The 25,162-nt window shown below is 35.3% G+C and overlaps 1 protein-coding gene across 1 annotated transcript in view; it reads right to left on the reverse strand.

Annotated features, from left to right (window-relative positions):
- Nucleotides 1–6,095: 6,095 nt before the first annotated feature.
- The window catches only part of LOC149540249 (glutamate-1-semialdehyde 2,1-aminomutase, chloroplastic-like), a 77,846-nt gene continuing 58,779 nt past the window's right edge, over nucleotides 6,096–25,162 (reverse strand). The window contains exon 3 of the mRNA XM_089801393.1: nucleotides 6,096–7,395. Coding sequence (XP_089657519.1) covers nucleotides 6,328–7,395 — 1,068 coding nt within the window. The 3' untranslated portion in view covers nucleotides 6,096–6,327. The remainder of the gene's footprint in view (nucleotides 7,396–25,162) is intronic.

Raw genomic sequence — 25,162 nt, forward strand, 5'->3', positions numbered from 1 at the left:
GTTGGAAGAAATTGCTAGAGCATGAATTATCATGAAGGCCAAAGAAATCAGCAGATGTGGTGGACTTTGATAAGAATGTCCTTAGAGAGAAGCATCGGGAGAGGTTCTGCTTTGAAAGTTTGTCATTTAGCACTTACTACATCTAATTGATGCTCAAGGGGTAAAGGATGTCACTCAAACAAAGACTACTATAGTGGACTATTCATTCTTATCAAAGATGAGTTCATGTGGTTCATTTGAACTTCTATTTATGAAAATTGGGTCAACGAATTTGACTTATAATTTGAACAGTTGAATCCTGATAGAAACGTCTACTTATTCAAAGCAACATTCTTTAGTAGAACACTTGGCTAGATCATATTTTAACTACTCATAAATATTTCACTTTATTTGACAATAGACTGTCATAAACACTCTCTTTTTTTTACTTGTGGTCAACCTTTGTTAAACCCTTTTAAGAAATAGACAATGTGGATGTGCTTGTGAGTGCTCTTTTTTGGTAGAAGTAGAGAAGTTAAAAAGTGTTGTACTGTTCGATATTGCAATAATGTAGAGGCAATTCCTTTTGGTTCCTCTTTTGGGCATCCCTAGAGAATTATAATTCATTCATCTAGATGTTACATTGAAATCCTGATTAAACTCATAAATGTAGCATTGTGGTAAAAAATAATTATCCATTTCTTAATGATAAAAGAATTGGATGTGAATTATGAAAGAGAGCAAATCGATAAGGAGAGAGGATGAGCCAAAAGGCTGAACAAAAGAGATCAGGTTGTGTTGAGGCTGATAGAAGAGAGATTAAACAAGATGAACACAACTAAAGGAGTTGAAATGAACTCATAGATAGATGGAAGCCAAACCCCATGATTGAAGGGTTTGTGGAGTATTGGCAATGAAGCAAACAAAAGAATCAGTTAGTGATCAACAATGAAGCACAAAAAGGCACAATTTAGCTTCATTGTTGTAGTCTTATCTATTCATCTTCACTATTTTGGATGAAACAAGGCACAATATACATAGGTTAATTGCCTTAACCAAACAGTACTATTGATGACTATGATATACCAATAACATATGTAACAATAATATGATTCCCAACTCAATAGGAACCAAGGGTTTGGACTCATATGAATTTTATTAGCCTAATACAGTGAGCCCATTTAGTGGCAATATTATAGTCATCCATGCTTGATACAATGATAAGAAATCACAACATATTTGGTGAATATACAATTCGATCTAATCATAGACTATTTTATTTTATTTTTTAAACTATGGTTGTCAAAATTTTGACTCCTAATAGTTGCTATTTTGACGACGCCTATTGTCGATTGCATGAAAAACTTGTCAATAAAAATCTCAATGTTGTTGATATTTTGACATTGCTTTTTGTTGAGGGCATGGAAAGCTCATCAATAGAAATTTCCTAAATGTTGATCTTTCAACTAGAATGGTTGTCTATAACAATTTCATAATTGTCAAACTTTCGACATTTTGTACTATTGGTCTAATGCTAATGTATGACAGAGATTGGGATGATTTTTGACTGAGTAGTCGATCAATATATCAACAGCCCTAGATTAAGTCAAAATTTTGATGAAATCATAGCAACAATATTTGTTGACCTTTGAGCATCGAAATATCGACCAATGCTCGTCAAAAAATAGGCTCAAATTTACTAGTGAAACTTTGGCAACAAGTCCTTAAGATACTTAGTTGGTGATATAACAATCTTGTCCTTATTTTGTGTTATTTACAAACCAAGAAAGAAATCCATTTCTCCTATCATAGAAATTTCAAGTTCACTCTTCATCTCTTCAAAAAACTTGTTACTCCTTTCATCATTGCCACTAAAGATGATATCACCAACAAAGACTTCAGTATCAAAATACCTTCAAGATTAGTTCTCAAATACAAATTTCTATCTACACTACCTTTACTGAAAAAGTTGTAAAAGATATAAGTTCAATTTTGCATACCAAGCTCTTAGAATTTGCTTCAAGCTAAGACATACAATGCTTTCTTCAACTTGCATACCATATCTTCAGCTAAGACATACAATGCTTTCTTCAACTTGCATACCATATCTTCAAGTTCCATCAAAGGAAATTCATTAGTTTTCTCTATGTGCACTTCTTCCTCAAGTTCAATGTTTAGGAATGCATACTTCACATCTATCTAATTGACCTTAAAGTCCTTATGAGTTGTATAAGCTAAAAATTAATATTATTGCATCAATTCTGACCATACAAGAAAATGTCTCCTTAAAATGTATGGCTTCCTTTTACAAGTACCCTTTACAAAGTAATCTCGCTTTATTTCTCACAACTTCACCTTGTTCATTCATTTTATTCTTGAATATCTACTCGGTTCCTATAACATTTTTAATCTTTAGGCCTAGGAATCAATTCCCATGTATTGTTCTTTTAAATTTGTTCCAAGTCTTCCTGTACTGCTTCAACTCATGATTCATCTCTACAAGATTCATCAACACTTTTAGGCTCAACTCATAACATCAAACACCTGTGTCCTTTCTCTAGTCATCCCACCACTACTTGCATTACCAATAATTTGATCCTAGAAGTAATCCCAAAGAATTTTTCTTATTCTTGACTCTAGTTTTGATTTGCTTCATTATTCGAATCAGTCAACTGTCCTTTCTTGTATCTAAAATCTATCATCAATTTTCACATTAGCACTTTCAATTATCTTTCTCAATCTTAGATTATAACATATATATTCTTTTATTTTTGTTGAATATGCAAGGAATATACCTTCATTACTTCTAGAATCAAATTTTCCTATTTTGTCACCTCTTCTGATATAACACTTGCTACCAAAGATTCTAAAATACTTAATTGATGGTAAATAACCAAACCAAAGTTCATAAGAAGTTTTACTTGTACCATGTATAATCTATACTCTTTTAAACATCTAAACTATTGTGGTAACTGCTTCTCTCCAATGAACATGAGGCACCTTACCTTCAAGCATCATAGTCCTTATAGTATCAAGTATTGATCTATTTCTTCTTTCTGCAACCCAATCTATTGTGGAGTCCTAGGAGCAAGTGTATGTTTAAAAATTTCATGATTTTCACAATATGCATTGAATCTATCTTATGTGTAATGAAAGGTACATTGTGGATGTCATAATGAAGAGACTTCTCCTTGTGGGAAGCTATAGTTCTCATAAGTCTATTTTTAAGAGAAGATGGTTAAATGAATTCACCCAACTAGATAGACAACCACTCTTCTTGCCTTAAAATTGTTTAGTGGTCACAACTTTTCTTCGGTGTGTCAAGAGTTACATTTCTCACTTTAGTGTTGATGGCTATGTGTATTTTGTTACTATTATAGGGGGAAGCTACAACCCCATTGAGTTGAGACAATTAGACGACTTCAAGAATATGCAACATTTGCAGGGAGGATGGATTGATAGACTTGATGAGGGGGTTTTTGCATAGTTTGCTAGTTCCTTGGATGAAATAAGGGTTTCATTTGGGGGCATTCCTTTTGAAACTAGTGAAGAGGTCATTGCTAAAGCTAGTAGCTTTCTACAGAGAGTATAGAATGGAATAAGACTAGTATAGTGGACAATGATAACCTTAACATGTTATTCATGGGAAATGAGGCTCCAATTAAGAGGTAGGGCATATATGATAGGTTGGAGCTACCCTCTGCTTTGAACAAGGTAAATTATTTATTATGAGTTATTTTACATTGCAAGGGCATTTTAAAGTTTACTATTATTACCATATGTTGCTTCTTAATTGCTTTAGGAATTATTGTATCTCTCTTTTTAATTTTTCATGTTGAATTCACTTAAGAACTTTGTCTCTAAGGTCAAGGACAATATCCATCAGTATAAGAAACCAACTTACACCCAGAAAGGTCTCATTTTTAGGCTTTCCAATTTTCACCTTTTCATTTTCTCTCCTAAACCCATCATTGTCTATGAGGCCCTTATGTCACAGTTCCCCCCACCTACTCGCATTATTGACATGCCTGACCAAACTAAGAAAAAAGGTATTGAAAAAACAAGAGCTAGGAAAATTGCCTCCTGCTTGAGCATCACTAAAACTCTCAATTTTGACTTTGTTGCCCATGAGATTGGCCTAATGGACAAAGATTCCTCACCATCTACCTCTAAGAGGCAAGGTGTGAACTCTTCCCCCAACCCGAAATCCAAATTCTTTGTTCAGAAGGTTAGTTTATATGGTGATGAGGAAAGGGAGGAGCATGATATCCCTTGTAGATCTAATATATTGGCTAATAGTTTTGTAAAGAAAGGAAAAAGCTACTTGTGGAATACAATTCTAAGAAAGACACAAAAAAGGACTAAGGTTGTCGATGATGGGGCTAAGAAAATCAACAACATTAAGGATATTGATATGGAGACCAGTTATAGTAACAACTACAATAAATCTATGTCCAATGCTCAACTTGTACCTATAAAAAAATGAAGGATGAACCTATTGATCTTAGTACCAATATGCCACCCAATGAGGAGAAATCTATCATTTCTGCCTATGATGTAGCTTCACCACTTATTTGGCAAGCTTTCATAAGGAGGTGGATGGTCTTAAGAACAAAGTGACTGATTTTGAAAGGAAGCTTTGAAGCATCTCCAAATTCAATCTTAGTGTTATGCACAACTCAACAAACTCTACATTTGTTGCAACACAATATGTTGGGCAAAGAGTACAAGAGGAATGTCTCTACATGGATTTGTTTAAATTTACCATCAACAATTGGTCCAATATGTTGCATCAATCAGACAGTGATATTAAATCTCATAGGGTTTGGACCCCTCACGATTTCTTAGGACTTTCCTCTATATTCTTGGTTCTAGCTAGAGTGACTCTTTGAATTCTAGTTTCACTACAACTTTGATTGTGCTAGTATGTTTTTAGATAGTTTATCAATTTGTTCTCTTTTAACTAATAGTACCCAATAGAATGGTGCTAACTTTCATGTGCATAGGTTATTGACCTATGGCCATTATTATCTTTTATTAATTCCATTATAGTCATCTTTTAATGTTTATCAATTGTGATTGTATACCCTTGGGTTGTTGAACTGTGAGGGGTCAACACCTTAATTTTTGCTACTAATAAAGATTAAAAATATATTTATCATTATTAACTTTCTCATAAATATTTGATATTAATAATAATTAATTTAACGAAGTAGAAAGAGAGATAATTTTGTTAAAATAGTTGGTTGAAAGAAATTCATAAATTCATGCCTCAAAAAGAGAACACAACGATGACCATGGGTGCCCCTTTGAAATCCTTACGGACATTAAAAGAAATTAGGCAAACATATAGAGTTCCAGTCTTAAGAGAAGACATTTAACAAACGTCTTAAACAAGAGCTTTTTTTTAAAAAAATTATATTTATAAATAATTCGTATGCATATTTTTTATTTAATCAACATCACAAGATATAGCATTAATATTTTATAATATTGATGTAATAGTTTTAGGAAAAACTTGTTATAATAATTATATTTTTCAAATAAATATAATTTTTTTCAAATAGTTCTCTTACATATAATAAACCTCCTTCCACTTATTAAATTATTTTAATTTTCTCATGTTTATAATAATTCCTCAATTTGAATTTCCTTTGTTAATAGATATGCAACCATATTTTAATGTCATTTTAGAAAATTAAGTAATTCTAATTTTATTCCCGAATAAATAGCATTGCAATTACTTTTTAATATAATTTTCTTCCATTTCATTATGGCTATGAAATTATAATGTTCAATCAATTATCATATCTTGTTTTTTATATGAATTGTCACCCTCTGTGTTATCTTATGCTGCATAACCAATGAAGGAAACTATGCTGAGACAACTTCAAAATCTAGATTATAGCCTTCAACCAAATATCTGTTTTTGACGCCTTCTTATGATTGGCTGATGAAATTATACTCTCGGGTGCATGAGCTCTCTTTAACTATTTCTATGTTGTAAATACCACATCCATAATAGACCACATAGTTCAATCGTAGACTAGTATTTGTTTTCATCCTATCCTAGTAAGTGCTGCTCAATTCTTGAAGCCATAAAACAGCTTTCCGACTTGTTCTAAACCAATTACTTTATTAGGAATCTCAGCCTTCGTAATGAGAAGTAGAACCTTAAAAAAAGCCTCTTGCTTATCAAATATAAGAACCGTTTCCAATAATAATAAAATAAAATTTAATGATTGTGACTTTAGCATTCTGACCGACATTTGCTCCTTCACAGTACAGAAAAGTAGGGACAAAGGAGACTGAAAAAAAACAATTTAAACCTATATTTCCACAAGGATTTCATATACGTTCAAAAACCCTTCTTGCAGCAGCTATGGTGAAATCTATATCCTGTTCACTGTGGGCTAGACTGGTAAAACCAGCTTCAAATTGGGAGGGAGCAAGGTATACACCTTCTTCCAACATGCCTCTAAAATACCTTGCGAATTTGGCAGTGTCGCTCTTTTTAGCATCTGTAAAATTGTGTACAGGCCCCTCAGTAAAAAAAATGCCAAACATTCCACTAATGTGTGCACCACAGACTTCGTGACCTGCATTCCTCCCAGCTTCAACCAGACCTTGTACTAAACGACCGGTAATTTTATCCAAGTACTCGTAACAACCAGGTTGTTGCAACCTTTGAAGAGTGTTTATACCTGCAGTCATTGCAAGTGGGTTTCCACTTAATGTTCCAGCCTGGTACATTGGGCCTGCAGGGGCTACCATCTCCATTATTTCTCTTCTGCCTCCATATGCCCCAACAGGAAGTCCTCCACCAATTATCTTCCCAAGTGTTGTAAGATCTGGAATGATGCCAAAATACTCTTGGGCGCCTCCGTATGCTATTCTGAAGCCTGTCATAACCTCATCAAAGGCCAGAAGTGCTCCTTCTGCGTTTGTAAGCTCCCTCAGCCTTTCCAAGAATCCCTTTTTCGGAACAATAAACCCTGAATTGCCTACCACAGGCTCAAGAATCACAGCAGCAATTTGTCCGTTGTTTTCACTGAACAGTTTCTCTACAGCTTGTATATCATTGAAGGGTGCAGTAAGAGTCTCATATGTAGCAGCTTTTGGGACACCAGGGGAGTCAGGGAGCCCAAGAGTTGCAACACCGCTGCCTGCTTTCACCAAGAAAGGATCTGCGTGACCATGGTAACAACCATCAAACTTAATTATCATCTCTCTCCGAGTAAATGCCCGTGCCAAACGTAACATGCCCATGCATGCTTCTGTTCCTGAATTGACAAACCTGACCATCTCTATGCTAGGGACTGCCTTTATAACCATCTCTGCCAGAATATTTTCTGCCACACATGGTGCACCAAAGCTGGTTCCCTTCTTTAGGGTTTCAATCAGAGCAGCATTCACCTGCAAAGAGAAACCGTAGTATGAGAACAATGGCCATTTATAATGCTTTTTGCAAAAGGGAAACCTAATCCAGAAAATAGTTTTCTCCATTTCAATTTTATCAATTAGTCTTCACTCCATAGAAAACCACCACAAATGTGAATAGAAACACATCCCATGATCTAATCCATACCTGACAGACCAATATACATTTTAACAGAGAATAAACACTTCTAAAAGATATCTAGAACACCAAAAGTAAGTATTTTAACAGAGAATAAACACTTCTAAAAGATATCTAGAACACCAAAAGTAAGTCTAGTCACAAACAACTTTTGAGGGAGGTACCTGAAAATTCACAAAACATGGCTGGAAACAAAACAAAAAATTTAGTATAGCAATTATCTTGATAGCCCAGAAAACATGTAACATTTGTAGAGGGAAAGGAGAACATGTAAGATTGTAACAGAATATCAATGGGTAATAATTATGACATGCTAAGCTTCTATCATAAGATGATGTTCCCGATGTTTAGATAGCAATTATATAAGGATTTCCACATCAGCCACGCTCCCACATGTTTCTGGAACCTGATCAGTAGCAAGTCCACATTCCCTATCAACAAACAAAGCAATTGATGCGGCAAAATCATTCTCACTAATTTTAAAATCTGAATCAATTTCTCTCAACATAGCTTTAATGACGATCTTCCCAAATAATAAATGCAGTTATTAGAATATCTAAACACACGGAGATACTACCACTCTTTAATCTGCTACAAACAACCCTCATTGCCTCAAGTAGTTGTTGGCATTAAGATTCAACTTTTAAGATCAAACTCATCACAACCGCAAGAGGCTCACCATTCGAGCCCATCAACAACTCAGTAGATTTTAATAGAATGTGTTTCCAAACATCACTCCCAACATCCAGTTGAACTAATGACCCCAAAATAGATAGACGTAATTCAAGTTCTGTATCTGGATTCTGAAGGCAATCCAACAATGCATATGCAGCCAAAGAGTGCTCAAAATAATCTACCAGCTTTGATGCTAGTAAAATACGATCCCAACTCCAAATGTTTTGGAGCTCTTTCCAAAAAGAAATGTTTTGTGGTGACTGGAACCTTGCAGAACTGCTCCATTTAGTGCCCATCAATGTACAACCTTTTGCAAATAATTCGGCATTGTCAAACATATGATGAATGATGCCTTGAATCCTATGCTTGTTATTCCAACTCTATGCAAATCTAACTCCTCACAGAAAGCTCATGGTTAAGGGGGAAAGATATATGCCAACACTTCAGAAACCTATGATTGCAAATAGCCTGGATTCCAATCATGCCAAAGTTGTGCGGCAAAATGGAGATTTTGTGCTTGAATATTTTTATTTATTTTACTTGCATTAAGGAAGTGGGCCACACCATAAAATGATATCCATGCCAAATGTACTCTCCTGCTATTAATTACTTTCACTATCCTTCAAAGCAACGATCAACACAATCCAAAAATAAATCAGTAAACATTAGATTATTGGAATCTCTGATAGAACGTTAAACAATGTTGCCTATGAGACATTTGCGGTAACTACGATTCAAACCATAAGACATTCAACTGCCTCAAATATGTTATTCCCCACTTTAGTGTTTGATGATCTGTCTGTAATGCTCCCCATCAAAATCTGAATACCTCAAAGGCTCAAACAACACAACCTATGTATTAGAATATTATTGTTACAATAATCCAAATGTTTATGCCAATTGAAAGATGAATGGCTTGATGTATGATCAGCAATATAATCTCACAAGCGAGATATTTCCCGTCCCAACACGATAGCTCTGATTTGTATAATAAAATAGAAAATCACATTTTTCTTTTTGATGTCGTCTCCAGTTTTGATGATTGATCTCCTATCCAATTCTTGTGCCTGAACCTTTGACCCTTAGATATACCTCCGTTTTGGGGTTTCATTAACCTTGCACTTTCATTTACGGCAGAGATACTTAGCAAATCTGCCAAATTAGCTCACTGCATGGAATTTATGTAAATATGATGGCGGTCAGCAATGACCCATCGTAAACAATAGTAGTAGCCACATGGCTGAATCAAAGGCCTCTCTTTACGTGCTCTTGAATTATTCTGAACAACAAACAACGAATCTGTCTAGGTTTTAGTCGAAGACCTACTTTTGATGCTGATGGCCTTCCAATATACAATGACATTTTAAGACATTTTCATCTTGACATCGTTTCTAGTATATCTGGCAATACCATCACTTTTTCTGTAGACCCTTTTCTTTAATCCAGTTTGTTATGGCTTTTTATCAAAAAAATATTGTTACCAATTAGAGTTCACTATCATTAAAGTGCACAACTGCTACAAAATGTAGATGAAGAGATACCAGTAAATTTAGCCTAAATCAAAGCACAAATGTTCTTCATGAAAATGTATCTCTTTCAATACTCCCGACAACATATATCGACTCACCAGCAATAGTGCAAAAAAGAATATTGAATATAAATGTCAAAGATATCATTGTCAATACTCAATGAGTGATGTAGTACTTCCCTTCAAAAGTATGAAACACACATATACCAGGTTAAGCTGCCAATATGACACGAGCTGCCAAGATAAAGATAAATCAGCTAATTTGATATAAAAATATGCCTACGCCTAGGTTGGAGCAGTCCCAGGTCTTTGATAAAAATGTGACCAAATACAAAGAGGCTCCAAACAATAATAGTGTGCCTTCGCAAATTGACAAGAGAGTATGTTGCTAAGGTAAGAAAGATTGACAAGGGCAAGAAGATATAGAATCAAAGTATAAAAAATCCACTGCCGATACAGATCATACCTTCATCCAATATTGCACCATGGACATTGATGGTTAAGGCCACTGCCTTAATGTGCTATTTGTCCACTTGACAATTTCAGAAGCTATTTGGATGGATAGTTAAGCAACTTAAATTTATGGCCAAGAAATCAGTAATTGGAATAGCAACATTATCACACCATTTCATTGCCTCTCCTATTGGGTTGAATCCATCTTACAAAAGATTAGGTCCATGAAATGATCTTGCACTGATACCAAGTTTTAAAAATTAGGATCTTATTTCAATTCTTATTAAAATCCATAAACTGATTCTTCCTTCATATTTGTGGATGGTGCCCCATTACCACGGGCATTACTTTTTCATAAAATATATATTATTATAATAATATAATATTGAACAATATAATAATCATATTATTAATAATTAATATAGTATAATATAACATAATATAATATAATGATTATTATATTTATATAATATTGTGGGGTCAGAAAATGGAAGCAAACCAACCCCACGTGAGTGAAAGGGGGAATATCAAGATCCACCCTTTTGACTAGATTTGATTGATACAAGAGGAAGTACCAGTTCAAAACCTAGTGGACAAGAGGATGAATAGCTCGGGTTTACTTCCCTCTCACCCCTATCTTAAGAGGATTTTTAGGAAAGATGTAACAATAAAGCAATGCTGAAATGGAAAGTATGGAAATGAAAAGGGGAGGATAATATCTTATGGAATACAAACCATAAAATTTGTTTTCGACTGATGTCAAAAGTTGTTGTAATCCAAGATCTAGGCTGAAAGATGCAAGGCGGACAAAGCCGAGAAATCTTTCGACAATCTGTTAGGGGCAAAATTCTGCATCAGGGGTGAATTTGGCCCTAATGGAACGTGTCCAATGCTGATTCTGATTTTGCAATTCTGCTAAACAGAAAAAAGAGTACTCCGATCTACAACTTGTTTGTCAATCCGGGATCCGAAACCTGCAAAACCAAGGATTTGTTTTTGTTGTTTGTTGGGGGATTTGCCTCAATCAAACCCCAGTTTAAGAATTAACCTTGAACTGAGATAATTGAAAAGAAATGTTTGCAAGTCTTAATGATAGATCTAACATGAAGCAATGTAAATCTATGAATATGCTTTTGAATTTGGAATGTAATTAAATATGTCCATCTAATAGCCTCGACTCAACTTCAAAAACCTTAGAAAGGAAATTTTAAAAAAAATGACAAAACCTTCTTGAATGTATGTGCTTGAAGTCCGCCTTTGTAGATCTTGAAAGGATGGATGTGGAAGATTGAACGAAGGATCTTGGATGTTGAAAATGCAATAGAATATCTAGCATAAACTCCTTCAATAGCTTGAATACATGAATCCTTGATCTTCAATAGAGAAATAGCTTGAACACCTTGAATGCTTGAGCACAGGTGCTTGAACTTGTGAATGCATGATATGATTGATAGATGCTTGTGATATGAAAAATAGAGCAAATGTAAGGGTTTATAAAAGGCTCGGAATTGACTAAATTGACTAACTCCCGCAGGCTGACCAACCTAGGAATTAACACCCAAACGTCTCTAAACACGGGATCTGAAGGTCAGAACCAAAGTGGAGCCTCATCATGGGTGAAATTCTCCCCTAATTGGGTCCATCAAGGGCGAAATTTCGCCCCGACGATCAGAAGCAGAAACCCCTGGGGTTGTCTCAGGGCTCTAAAACAAGTCCGAAAATTCCAAAATCAAGTCCAAATTCCGAGGAAATTCTATTTTGGTGCAAGGAGAAAATTTCAAATGGATGAATGCATGAAAAGGAGGGATCTAGGATTAATAGATCCTACCTTGGACTTAACACTATGAAAATAGGAGCTTTAAAGAGGATCTATTAGGTTTTACCCCAATTCCACCTAGGGGGAAGGACGAAAAAGAGAAGATGAGATGAAAGATAAGAGGAAATTGATGATATCGCATTAAACAAGTGTTAAACCTTCATTAAATTGGAGTGTTTCCAATTTAAGATGGTACAATTAGTCCCCACTTTAGCAAAAAGTGTGGCTCAAACCACGCTTGTGGTAAAGTAGAGAGCAGAAGAAGAAGAAGAAGAAGAAACCCGCAAATCTCAACAAGATAGGACATCACTTAATAAAAGAGAACAAGCCACCAAGGCTAAGGGTCCTAACTCCACATACATGCACGAGGATACAAAGAAAACAATACAACAAAAGACTAAATCACAGCAAAGGAGTTAGTACTAAAAACAATCCCAAATCAACTAGTGAGAAAATTCTCAGCTAAAGAAACATCTCTCCCACTAATATCATATTTGGAAAGCCATTACAAGAGCATAAGTGATGACATAAGAAGTGCAAGAGCAATATCATTAATCAAAATAGCTTCTCGATCTATCTCTACTAGCATGAAAGCAAAAGAGATAAAAAAGAAAAAAAGAAAAAAAGTGATTACCTCGCCCAGTAGAGTGCCCACCCCACTGTGAATCACCAAGAGAACTATTGCAAAAGATGGCGTTGAAACAGTCTAACAGGATGGTAACCCACTAGTCAACCCACCAAAGTTTCATCCATAGATTAACATCCATTGTATTACCATGGTATGGTTATGTGTAAAAGATGCATTACCCATGTATGGGACTTAGCATGTTGTGTTTGAATGTGTTACCTATATTGGGACTTAGCAAGTTGTTATGCGTTACCCAAATATAAGATTTAGCATATATGTCTGTATACGTTACCCATGAATGAGATTTAGCAAGTTTCTCTGCATTACCCAGTATGAGATTTAGCATATGTGTATTTGTATGTGCAAAAAGGTATGAAGTAGCAATGCATAGCTTCAAGAATGACTTAAAAAGCATACCTAGCATCTAGGGCTAAAGTACTCTAAGCCATGCTCATTATCCGTATTCGCCACCTCATGCAAGAGGAACTATGTAAAAGGAAGGCATATATATGCCCCCCTCCTTATCGTGCCTATGTTAAATAGGTATGAGAAGGAAGAAAAAGAGAATACCTGCTTGCACAAGGTGATATCCTTTTAGCAACAATGTGGACTATGTTCATAACGAAGAGTCGTGACTCCTACCATTTATGAACATAGACAATTGTGAGGAAGATATATCGCTTATGAAAAGAGGATCCTCAAAAAGAAGAAATCTTAATAATAGGACGTCCACTTAAGAGGAGTGTTTGATTAAGATAATGTCTCCAAGAAGAAGGGAAGAAGAAGAAGAATGCACCTATTCAGCCCCTTATGTGTATATAGGTGAAATAGGGATCCTTGGATGAAGGATTACAATCTCCAAAGAAGGGAAAGTGTATATAATGGAAATGGCTTTGCTTGATAAAGAAGAGTTGATGACCTAGGACATGCACCTCTTGTAAAAGAGAGAATCCATAGTCAAGCCACAATTCTTCATAAACAAAGAACAATGTCACATAAACAAGTTCCACATAAGCTTGAAGAAAGTAGATCCATAAAAGAAAGAGATTAAGAAAATACAAAGACCCTTGCCCCCCGAGCATGAGACAAGGAATCCATACTAGATTATACATTCAAATCTTGAAGAACATAAGAATGAGATAGGCAAAAACCGATAGTCATGCATAAAATGCCAACATCTAACATCCAACAAGAGAAATATAATAGCATACTATAGAGCACCCAATTCTAAACAATATAAGAATAATTAGAAAAGAGGGATAAAAGGGAAACTATAGAGGATAGGAATATGAGAAGCATTAAAATCATAAAAATGAATTATACTTTGCTAAACAAAAACACATAGCGATGCATATAGCAAAGAGAACATACCTATCGATAAAAACGTCTCATAAAACAATATCCATATGTAGGAAAGAGAGAAAAAAGGAAGAAGCCATTATAAATCTAGAGAGCATCTTACAGAGATAAGGTACCATGCGAAATAAATGTGAATGTACAAGAGATGGCAAAATCTTCTTTTCTTATAAGATTTCAAAGAAGCTGATGGAGAAAAAGAGGAAAGGATCTCACAAGAAAGAATGAAACCTTGCCCCCCAATGAAGGACAAGGGAAGGAAACCTATTAAGAGATTCCAAAGACACATTATTCAATATAACAGGTAATCTACACTGATAGGTGAAGATCAAAGACCAAGTGAAATCATGTAAAAATCGTAACACCTCACGTGTATAAGGAATAATACCCATTGAAGCCTTTTCTTTAACATATAAGCGAAAATGAAAATAGTCGGTGATATTGTGATCATTATTGTAATGAAATGGACAAGAATACACAAAAAGGCAATCTTCAAGAGGTATAGCAGACTTCTTGGATTCAGCAATAACTATTTGAATGTACACCTTAAGCCAAATCTTGACGAGTATCAAGATAATCAAGATCTGGACTAGGTAAGAGAAGATGAAGAGGAGGTTGTCCAGTATATTCTTGCACTATATCAGAAGGAGAGTATCCAAGACCATGCTTGTTCAACTTAGAAGACACATGAATAGGATTTTTAAGACACTATTCATTAATACCAAGTCCTAAAGCTCGTGTAACCCTGTTCAACAACCATGTGATAACCTTTAGGATAGTTATTTGTCAGATCTTCAACAGGAGGAGATCCCAGGAGGAATAAAAGGGTCCTTATACTTAACCCTATTACAAGTAACAGGAGGAGAGATAGGCTCCTCAAGGAAAGTAGAAACATCCTCATCATGAACTAAAGTTTGAGCTTGAACATAAGTTAAAGAAGTGCTAGGAGAAGAGGAAGGAGAAGAGGGAGAATTAGCCAAAGGATTAGGAGGGTTACGATGAGGATGAGAAGCATCCTCAACTAAGGTTCTCACATAATCCAGAAAGGTGATAAGCCAACCAAGAAAAAATATCCGTCAACTACATAATAGCATAAGCAAGGAGAGTATGAAGAGCCATAAACATTATAAAGTGCATTAAACTCTCATTAACATCATAAGTGCTATAAAGAGATGCCAGATATAGAGTATTGAAAAAGATAACCATACACCAAAATATCTTCATAATGAAAGATGTATGCAAACAAAGGAATAAAAGGACCTAACTCCAAGGAAAGAAGACACAAGTTGGGTTCACCAATAAATGTGGAGTCAGTAAATGGAAGCAAACCAACCCCACAAGAGTGGAAGGGGGAATACCAAGATCCATCCTTTTGACTAGAGTTGACTGATACAAGAGGAAGTACTAGTTCAAAACTTAGTGGACAAGAGGATGAATAGCTCAAATTTACTTCCCTCTCACCCCCACCGTAAGAGGATTTAGATGTAAAAACAAAGCAATGCTGAAATGGAAAGTATGGAAATGAAAAGGGGAGGATAATATCTTATGGAATACAAACCTGAAAATTTTGTTGTCAAATGATGTCAAAACTTGTAATCTGAGACCTAGATTGAAAGCTACAAGGCGGACAAAACCGAGAAATCTTTTGGTGATCTGTCGGGGGCAAAATTCTACATTAGGGGTGAAATTCAGCGCTGATGGAAAGTGTCCAACGCTGATTCTGATTTTGCAGCTTTGCTAAACAGCAAAAACAGTACTCCGATCTGCAACCTGTTCGTCAATCTGGGATCCTAGACCTGCAAAACCAAGGGTTTGTTTTTGTTGTTTGTTGGGGGGGTTTGCCTCAGTCATGTTGGGTAGATATTTTGCAACCAATAGTTTTGAGTAAAATCAAGTCGCAAAATAAGATGACCAGCCATAGCGTGTGAGATAGAGTCTCTCCTACCTTATAGGGAAGGCTCCCCTTCTCACTGTTCGTTGGATCAACTCAAGGTAAGCAAGAAGTTGAGAGATTTTGTAAAGTGGTGTTCCCAATATTCTTTCCTCTTAACTTTCAAGAAAGAATCCACTTACCCGCGGTGCGAGTAATGGGCAAGATGAAACCTCAAACTACACCTCTATCTAAAGTTGTAAAAGGTGATACCAATAAACCGACACTAACTCAAAGGCTAGCTAAAAGCATACCAATTTGGCTCTAAGTCCTATTTTAACCTATTCTATAAGAATAACCTTTACCATTGGGGCATAAAGACTTCCAGAAGTAGGGAATTCTAACTACTTTTCGTAAATTTGAGATGGTAATACAAGTTATAGTCAAAGCTCCTAGTCTATGTATTGCCACAACCCCTCCTAGTCAAAGCTTTGGCTTTGATTGCTTCTTAAATCACTATGCTATATTATTGAACAAACAATAATAACATGAATCAAAGACAATAGGCACAAATTACAGTCAAAGCTTCTAATGTGCTCTATCACAATTGCTTCATTTATTCACTTTTCTCATAAATTTGTACTACACAATCAAAGTTACGCTTGCACAAGTCTGGTAGAGCTTTCTTGCATACAACAAAAGATGATTTTAAAATGAAGGGACACTCCTTTATATAGGCAAAGGAGTTGATAAAAAAATGGAGGAAAAAGTGGAAGCAACTCAACAAACTTTGACTTGGTCTAACTAAGAGAGAAATTATTGGGTTGCATGCAACTACACATGCAACTCGCATTGCATGTAATTACATCCTTTCATTCAATACATCCTTTTCAATTACGAACATGAAAGAAGAAGAAGAGGAAAGACGAAAAAGAATTGAACCAATCCTAGGGATTGTTCTGAAGGGCCTTGTACTTGGCGATGCAATCCCAAATGATAACAAGATTGGGAGTTCATGTATTTTGTGTCACTGCATTCACCTTGATAACTATGGTGTTGCATCTTTTGATAACCTCTGACTCTCTTTGATGAATTGTCCATTGTCATTTGAAAACTTGATGTGATTAAGCTTTTTCTCGTTCAAGTTGTCGTGAATTCTCCTTTTATAGATCAGCACAAACTGGAGTCTCTGACACTTTGAAAACCTTCTTGACAATGTCTAGATGTAAACTCAGAATAATTTTCCATCAGGACATTTAACTTTTTTTTTTTGAAAGAAAGTACTTAGCGCATTCCCACACGAACTCAGGTTCTCAGACAACCATCAGGAAAATGGAGACCAAATGAATTAAAAAATTTTGAAGCACGCTTTCTTTACTGGATGTCTTCATTCTTTATAGAACCTCTGACATATCTTGACTTGTTGCAACATGAAAGTTTCAATGGGATTGAATCCTTGAGAACTTTTGGGATTTGAGTTACAATGACGAATCCATGAGTGGATATTCTAAGTATCGATTAGACACTTATGGAACACATGTGATGGCTGTAAATGAACCGGAAAGCATATGTATTTGGATGGAAAGGGCCAAAGTCAGACTTGGAAGGATGAATATGCTTTGAAACATGAAAGTGGAATGCATGGGAATGTGTGTAAATGAAAATTCTTGACTTTTTAAAAAGTTACTTAGGCTTTCAAAATGTCATTGTGCGGAAAGTGGATTACATGGATATGCAACATGTAATGAAGAATGGAAAGTGAGATGACATGCGAATGCCGATGATAATGAGCTTGCATGTAAGTGCGTGTGAAGGATGAGATGAAAAACATGTAATCGCATTTGATGAATGAGATGCAAAGTGTTGTGAAATGAAAGGATGGAAATGGACCTTTTTTGTGTGATTACATGTTTTAAATATGCAACATAGACCCAAACGCACCTTTTAGAGGCCATAAAACATGTAATGGGCTCTCCCAAGGGAAAAATGCACCTTTTTGGTGCATATGCATGTTTTAAAAACATGTTTTTTTCCCAAAAACGAGTTTGGGGAGTGCAATTACATGTCTTTGGTGCAAAAACTCAACTTTTTGGTGCAAAGACATGTTTAAGTGACATGCATATGCAACTCAAGGCAAAAGCTCACCTTTTTGGTGCATATGCATATAACACATGCAACTCATCTTTTTGATGTCATTGCATATTTTAAGTGAGTTTACATGCAATGGCATAAAAAAGGTCCACTTCTAAGTGATTTTACACTTTAAGTTGAGTTTTACATGCGATGGCATGAAAAAGGTCCACTTTTTAGTAATTTTTACACATTTAAATAATTTTAATAAGCATGTGACAATTTAATTTTGATAAAATATTACTTAAGTGAGACATAAATTATATTTACATTATCATATTAACAATATAATGTGTAAACATAATTTAATAAGTAATATTTACTAGAGCATTTGATTTAAATGTCAAAAATTAAATTGAACTATATAGTTAATATAATCACTTAAGTGAAAAATCAAAAACCAACTCAACTTAAAAATATAACATAAAGTGCACTATGGTTACTTTAAGTGAGAATTTCATTGATAAAGTAACTTAAAAATATAACATAAAGTGAATTTAAGTTGTATTTTTTCAAAAAGTGAATGTCAAATTAAAAATATAATATGATATTTTTAATTCGTGGAGTTGCATCAAAAAGATCCATTTTTTGGGCACTAAAATGACCATATATTTTGAGTGACAACTCCAATTAAGCCCCAAGTTAGAGCAAATCAAAGGGGAAACCGAAAGCAATGAATTGAGCAAAACCAAAGGACTAAAAATCAAGAAACGCACATTCAAAAACAAAAGAAAGGACGTTGAGGGCCTAAAAAATAAGCATAGGCTCAACAAACAGAAAAACGAATAAAATTTGACAAAAGCCTTCGGTAAAATGATTCATTATATTAATTGGAGTTGATTGGTTGATCAATACTAACCAATTAAATAACGAACTAAACTCAAAGAAATGGGAAACTAAGTTGAAAAAGTTTGGTACTGTTACCCGCATTTTGTGGTGACAAAATGCAGGACAAGTCAAACCCCAATTTAGGAATTAACCTTGAATTGAGATAATTGAAATGAAATGCTTGCAAGTAGTAATGACAGATCTAACATGAAGCAATGTAAATTTATGAATATGCTCTTGAATTTGGAATGTAATCAAATATGTCGATGTAATAGCCATTACTCAACTTGAAAACCCCTAGAAAGGACATCAAAGTAGCCCAAAACCTTCTTGAATGTATGTTCTTGAAGTCCGCCTTTATAGATCTTGAACAATGAATGTGGAAGATGCAACAAAGGATCTTAAATGTATGAAGGGAGATCTTGAGTGTTGAAAATGCGATAGAAGATCTAGCATAAACTCCTTCAATAGCTTGAATGCATGAATCCTTAATCTTCAATGGGGAAATAGCTTGAATGCCTTGAATGCTTGAGAACTTGAATGCTTGAGCGAGGGTGCTTGAACTTGTGAATGCATGATATGATTGATTGATGCTTGTGATATGAAAAATTGAGCAAACGGAAGGGTTTATAAAGGGCTCGGAATTGACTAACTCTCGCAGGCTGACCAACCTAGGAATTAACACCCGAACATCCCAGAATATGGGACTTGAAGGATAGACCCAAAATAGGACCTTATCGGGGGGGGGGGGGAAATACGCCCCTGATTGGGTCCATCAAGGACAATATCTGCCCCTAATGATCAAAGGAAGAAACCCTCAGATGTCTTGGGGGTCCAAAACAGATATCGAAATCTCAAAATCAAGTCTAGATTCCGAGGAAATCCTATTTTGCTGCAAGGAGAAAATTCCAAGTGAATGAATGCATGAAAAGGAGGGACCTAGGGGAAATAGATCCTACCTTGAGCTTATCACTATAAAAATATGAGCTTTAAAGAGGATATATTAGGTTTTAACCCAATTCCACCTAGAGGTAAGGACGGAAAAGAGAAGAAGAGATGAAAGAGAAGAGGAGATTGATGATCTCGCATTAAATAGGTGCTAAACTTTTATTAAATTGGAGTGCTTCCAATTAAAGACAGTACAAAAATAGTACATATAATTATATTGATATAATAATTATATTTTCAATTCAATATAATACAATTAATATTAATGCAATAGTTATATTATCACAACCTTTATGTTATCTATGTTGGCCTAAGAAATCCGACCATAGCTACACTAACATCAACATTCACTCTTAGCTAGGGAGGAATCCTTAGATTGATAACTACTACTTCGTCCTCCTAATGCTATCTTCAACAACTAACTTAATTAATTAATTAATGTCTCAAATAATACTTCATATTACTTGAGACATCATTGTGAATCAGATATGTAAGTCTCATAGAGCTAACTTCAACAGCTAGTTGCATTGGTGCATTATCAAAATGACCCTATCATATGGCTCTCCGGTGGGTGATACACAACTTGCCACTTATATTGGTGTGTTATCATTGGTCTTTGTTTACAAGTTGTCTTCGTCATTTAGCATGCTCGCTTACAACTTGTTTGTGGGATGCAATTCAACAACAATTTAGGGTTTTCTCAGTAGGGAGAATCCCATGTGGACAAAACTCCCACAAGCAAGCCATGTAATCTCTCTCTACTTTAGCTTGCATTCTCTTGTCATGATATGCTCACTAAAGTGGGGTGAAATGTAATGTCATAAATTTGCACCCTAGTGTAATTTGACATTATATAGTTTATGTAACTTAAAATATGATGTTCCACATTAACCTTTGCACCCTTCAACCTTGTCACCACCCATTTAAAATCTTGGCCACATGACATAGACAACCCAGGATGCACGTGCACTGCAAAGACGTCCACACGGCACACACTCATCCTATGATTGCAGTGTACAAAGAGTCATTGAGGCATTGCAAATTGCCACCCTTGTAGCATAACACCCATTTCCACCCCCCACTAATGACCAAATTCAACCTCGGCCATTATATCTCCATTTTGAAGCTTCATTTTTCCTTCTTCGGAATCTCTATACACTTGTGGACCCACTCCTTGGCTTCTTTCATTGTCCTTGGCTCTCCAACTTTACGTTGACTCTCCTACAAGCTTATGATTGCATTGGAACAACTTGCAATACTTTGGCTTCGATTACTCTTGTTGTTCGACCTTCATTCTACTAGGCTCCAGCTTCGTCCATAGCTTAAAATATGATATTCCACATTAACCTTTACACCCTTCCATTTAACCTTCTCACCAACCATTTAAAATCTTGGCCACATGACTTATACAACCCACGATACGTGTGCACTGCAAAGACATCCACAAGGTGCACACTTGTCCTATGATTGTAGCGTATAGAGTGTCATTGAGGCATTACAAACTGCCACCCTTGCATTGTAATACCCATTTCCATCGCCCATTGATGCCAGATTCAAACTCAACCATTATATCTCCATTTTGAAGCTTCATTTTTCCTTCACGCTCTCTACACACATATGGATCCACTCCTTGGCTTCTTTCCTTATCCTTGGCTCTCCTACAAAGCTTATGCTTACGTTGGAGCAACTTGCAATACTTTGGCTTCGATCATTGTTGTTGTTCGACCTTCATTCTATAGGGCTCTAGCTTAGTGATTTTGAAGGGAGTCTCTATCTCATTTATCTTTGTATTATGATAACACATCATAGCTTCTTCACCATTTCTTGCAATATTGTGTTCATTGTTTTATCTATCTTATCTTTAGAGTTATCTAACACCATTTTATCTTGTCTATATCAGCTTCTATGGAGGTGAAAACACTAAAACAGGGATCTAATTGAGGCAAGTCTCCAAATAACCACCCAATATTTCTTTTTGTTTCATGTGTGCAAGTTTTGTAGGAAAAGCAAGAGGGGCATCTTATCTCCCTTGTCAAATTTCTACATCCGTGTATTTTTCTTTTGCATCACCCCATTTCATAGTTAAATTGTTTTCTACATTTTGTTAATCTCGTAATCTATTTTCTAATATTTTAGATTTTGTTCTTTTTGTCAAAACCTTTGTACTCTTCCCATTACTAGACAAAATATGTCATGCATGCATCTTACATGCGTGTTATTGTACTTAACCCATGCACATGTCTAGGTAGTGAGCTTGCAAAATTAGATATTAACCATGGTAGCTTTCTTTTTTGGTTTCCATAGTAAGAATATTATTGTTTTGTAGTACTGAAAAGTTATTTGGGTTTCTCGCATTTCATGTCTTAATTGTTTTAGGTCTCTTTATCATATTGGTTTGTTTTGATACCCTAACTCACTAGAACACTAGCAAAAGTGAGGTGGTGCAAGGGATAGTTCATATGTTGAGACTTTAATTGGTCTTGGGGTTGGTGAACTTTTCCTTCACAAATAGAGAAAATGGAGATTTCAAGGCAACCGGACACAATCAACTAGAGATTCATAGCTTCAAGAATTTTAGTAGTAACTTCAGCTTAAAAAGCTCTATTGCTGACCAAGAGAGCGTGAGTTCAATTTGGAACCATATCTGAAACTACTTAAAGTAAAAAAAAACTCAAATGCTTTTATAGTTGATTCAGCAATGCAAAATCTCAATGATTAATCAAAATGCATATATATTTAAATTTGTATTATTAGGCCTATAATCTGTCCTCTTTATCTAGGGAAGGATGAAGCAACTTCCATTTTCTCTTGACCTACTCTTTTGCCTAATAATTATGGAGCTCTCTAGCAACTAATTCATCAAGAAATGTCAATGAACAAGGATCAAGAAATCATCAAAGCAACCACCTAAATTCTCTTTTGCGCACCTCTACAAAGTGGTATCAAGCAACCCAATAATGGTCAATGTGGTAGTTTTCAAACATTAAAAAAAATCCATCCTCAACAATTTTGTAAAAGGTATTGCTTTGTGCACATAGTGGCCAAGAGTATCGTGTCATGGCTAAGAATCCTCTTAAATCCTTGAAGTTTTTGGTAGTGACTTGTCTTTAACAAGTGAGATCCTCTTTGGGTCAACTTTTGCACCCTCATGCAATACATGTCATAGTACTTGATTTCTTTTACTCAAAATCCGTGTTCTGTGGGGACATGTCTCCCCTACCCCCCTTCCCCCACACAAACACAAAAAAAAAAAAAAAAAGTCCACATACCCTATATGGGAACCTTTCTAAGACTTGGGAACTTGGGGGAAACGTCCCCCTACAGCAACACTATTACCTCCACAGAGGATGCTATTGGGTAGCATGCTATTATTGGCATGAATGTCTTAGGGAGATTGTAAGGGATGTTTTGGAGATGATTGAGTGCTTATGTGATGCATTCATGACTTGGTTTGTCAATAATGTCAACATATCAGCTTTCTGTTGCAGAGACAATTTTATTTGGCAAGGTTTTTGGTTGCTGATTTGCTTTCAGCGAAGTTAACAATGTATTTTCGGATGCTTCTAGATGCTATGGTTTAGTTCGTAAAAAGAGTCATGAAGTTTTCAGTGAGTTTCAAAAGAGTGGTTGTAGGACAATTTGTAGGAAACTGCATTTTGTTGTTTGTGTTGTATCTTTTTGGTGAGTTTGAAGCTTGTTCAACAAGCTCGGATATTTGTCAGAGACATGTTGCTGAAGCTATGTTCAAGATGGAAAAATTTAGTTTTCATTCTATGAAGACTTGTGAAGGATAATGTGCAAATCATTCTTTGGAAACCGACTATATTTTGTAATTGATGTATTTTGCTTTATAACGTGTGGAACCTAATTGTAATATCTTATGATGGTCTTATATTATTCATTGTACATTGGGAAAGCCTTAAGGCCGTCTCAATTAGTTATTAGGACTTGGTATAAAGGAAAGATGTTTCCTTGGTTGTAAGTATCTTTGTTGGTCAGTGAGATCATATTATTACGATAATAGATAGTCATCTATTATTAGTTAAGGGTAATCTATTGTAAATATCTAGTTAGCTTTAGTTTTCTTTTGTTTTTTTAGCTTTCTCTGTTAGAATAGAATGTTTCTATTATTTACGATCATTTCCTAAGGAAACATCGTTGTATTCTTTTGTATATATTGACCTTTCGACCTCTATTAATAACAAGCGAAGTATTTTACCAATTACTTCTATAATACATATGCAGTCATATGTATGTTATGCAAGCTTTGGATGTAAATTTGTTGAGGTCAGAGTAGAGTTTGATGCTGAGGATAAATGGTGAACTTCAAAGGAACTGCATTGGCAAGATAAGTTGTTGTTTCAATCAGTTCGTTTTTCTTAGATAGGTTATCCTAAATTGTTTAGTGAAAATAGTTCTAAAGCAATTTGGATAGTGGGTTCAACTATCTTCTTATTAACTCCTAACAAGGTTGGAACAACTCCTATCAATGTTGGAATCTCCTAACAGAGATTCAAAGTCTCCTAACAGGGAATCATATGTATTGATTGTGATTCATTTGACTCCTAACAAGGTCACACCCTTTCACAAGGAACTTTCTATATTAGTACGTCATCTTGTGGGCATCATTTCCATCGGGGTTTTCCCTCTGATCAAGGGTTTCCCTAGTTAACATATCTTGTGTCACTTTGCATGGTTGTCTTCTTGTGGTTATTGCATCTATTGTTTACATATTTCAGTTTGGTTAAAGTTATTTAAAGTGCATAACTAATTCACCTCCCTCACCCCCTCCCCTCCCCCCCCACCGCAATTATATTGGTGGACTTTACTTACTAACAATTGGTATCAAAGCCTTGAGTCCTTGAAGGAAAAAGTTAATAGCTTAAGGAGCTCTATGGCTACATTCAAGAAAGAAAGTCCAAAATTTGATGGAGTGAACTATGAAAACTGGAAGGAAATGATGAAGACTCACTTGCTATGCATGGGAGCAGATTATTGGTTGAGTACAAGAGAAAAGAAGAATTTGATAGAAGAGAAGGATTTGGCATCTTGTTTAGAATAAGACAAAGATCTATTCATGTAGAATATGTATGTTAAAGAGGCATTGTTATCAGATCTTCCTAAACCAAAGTATGTTGAGGTAAAAGGTTTATATCTTGCACATAAAATTTGGATTAAATTACAAAATATGTTTTGTAATAACCGTGGCCGGTCATAACCTTGACAAATACTAATATTCTTTGCTAATCAGTTGTTTGACATTTTTTCAAACAGTTTGCAAGCTAGCTCTCCAACAAGACAATTAACGGTTGCGATTTCAAGCTATGTAGTTGCCAAATGAAGCAGTTTCTTAATTATAAATAATTTCCAAA

Source organism: Cupressus sempervirens, chromosome 9 (assembly GCF_028749045.1).
Source record: "Cupressus sempervirens isolate cs-2001-9-10 chromosome 9, ASM2874904v1, whole genome shotgun sequence".
In the NCBI taxonomy this organism is placed as follows: Eukaryota; Viridiplantae; Streptophyta; class Pinopsida; order Cupressales; family Cupressaceae; genus Cupressus; species Cupressus sempervirens.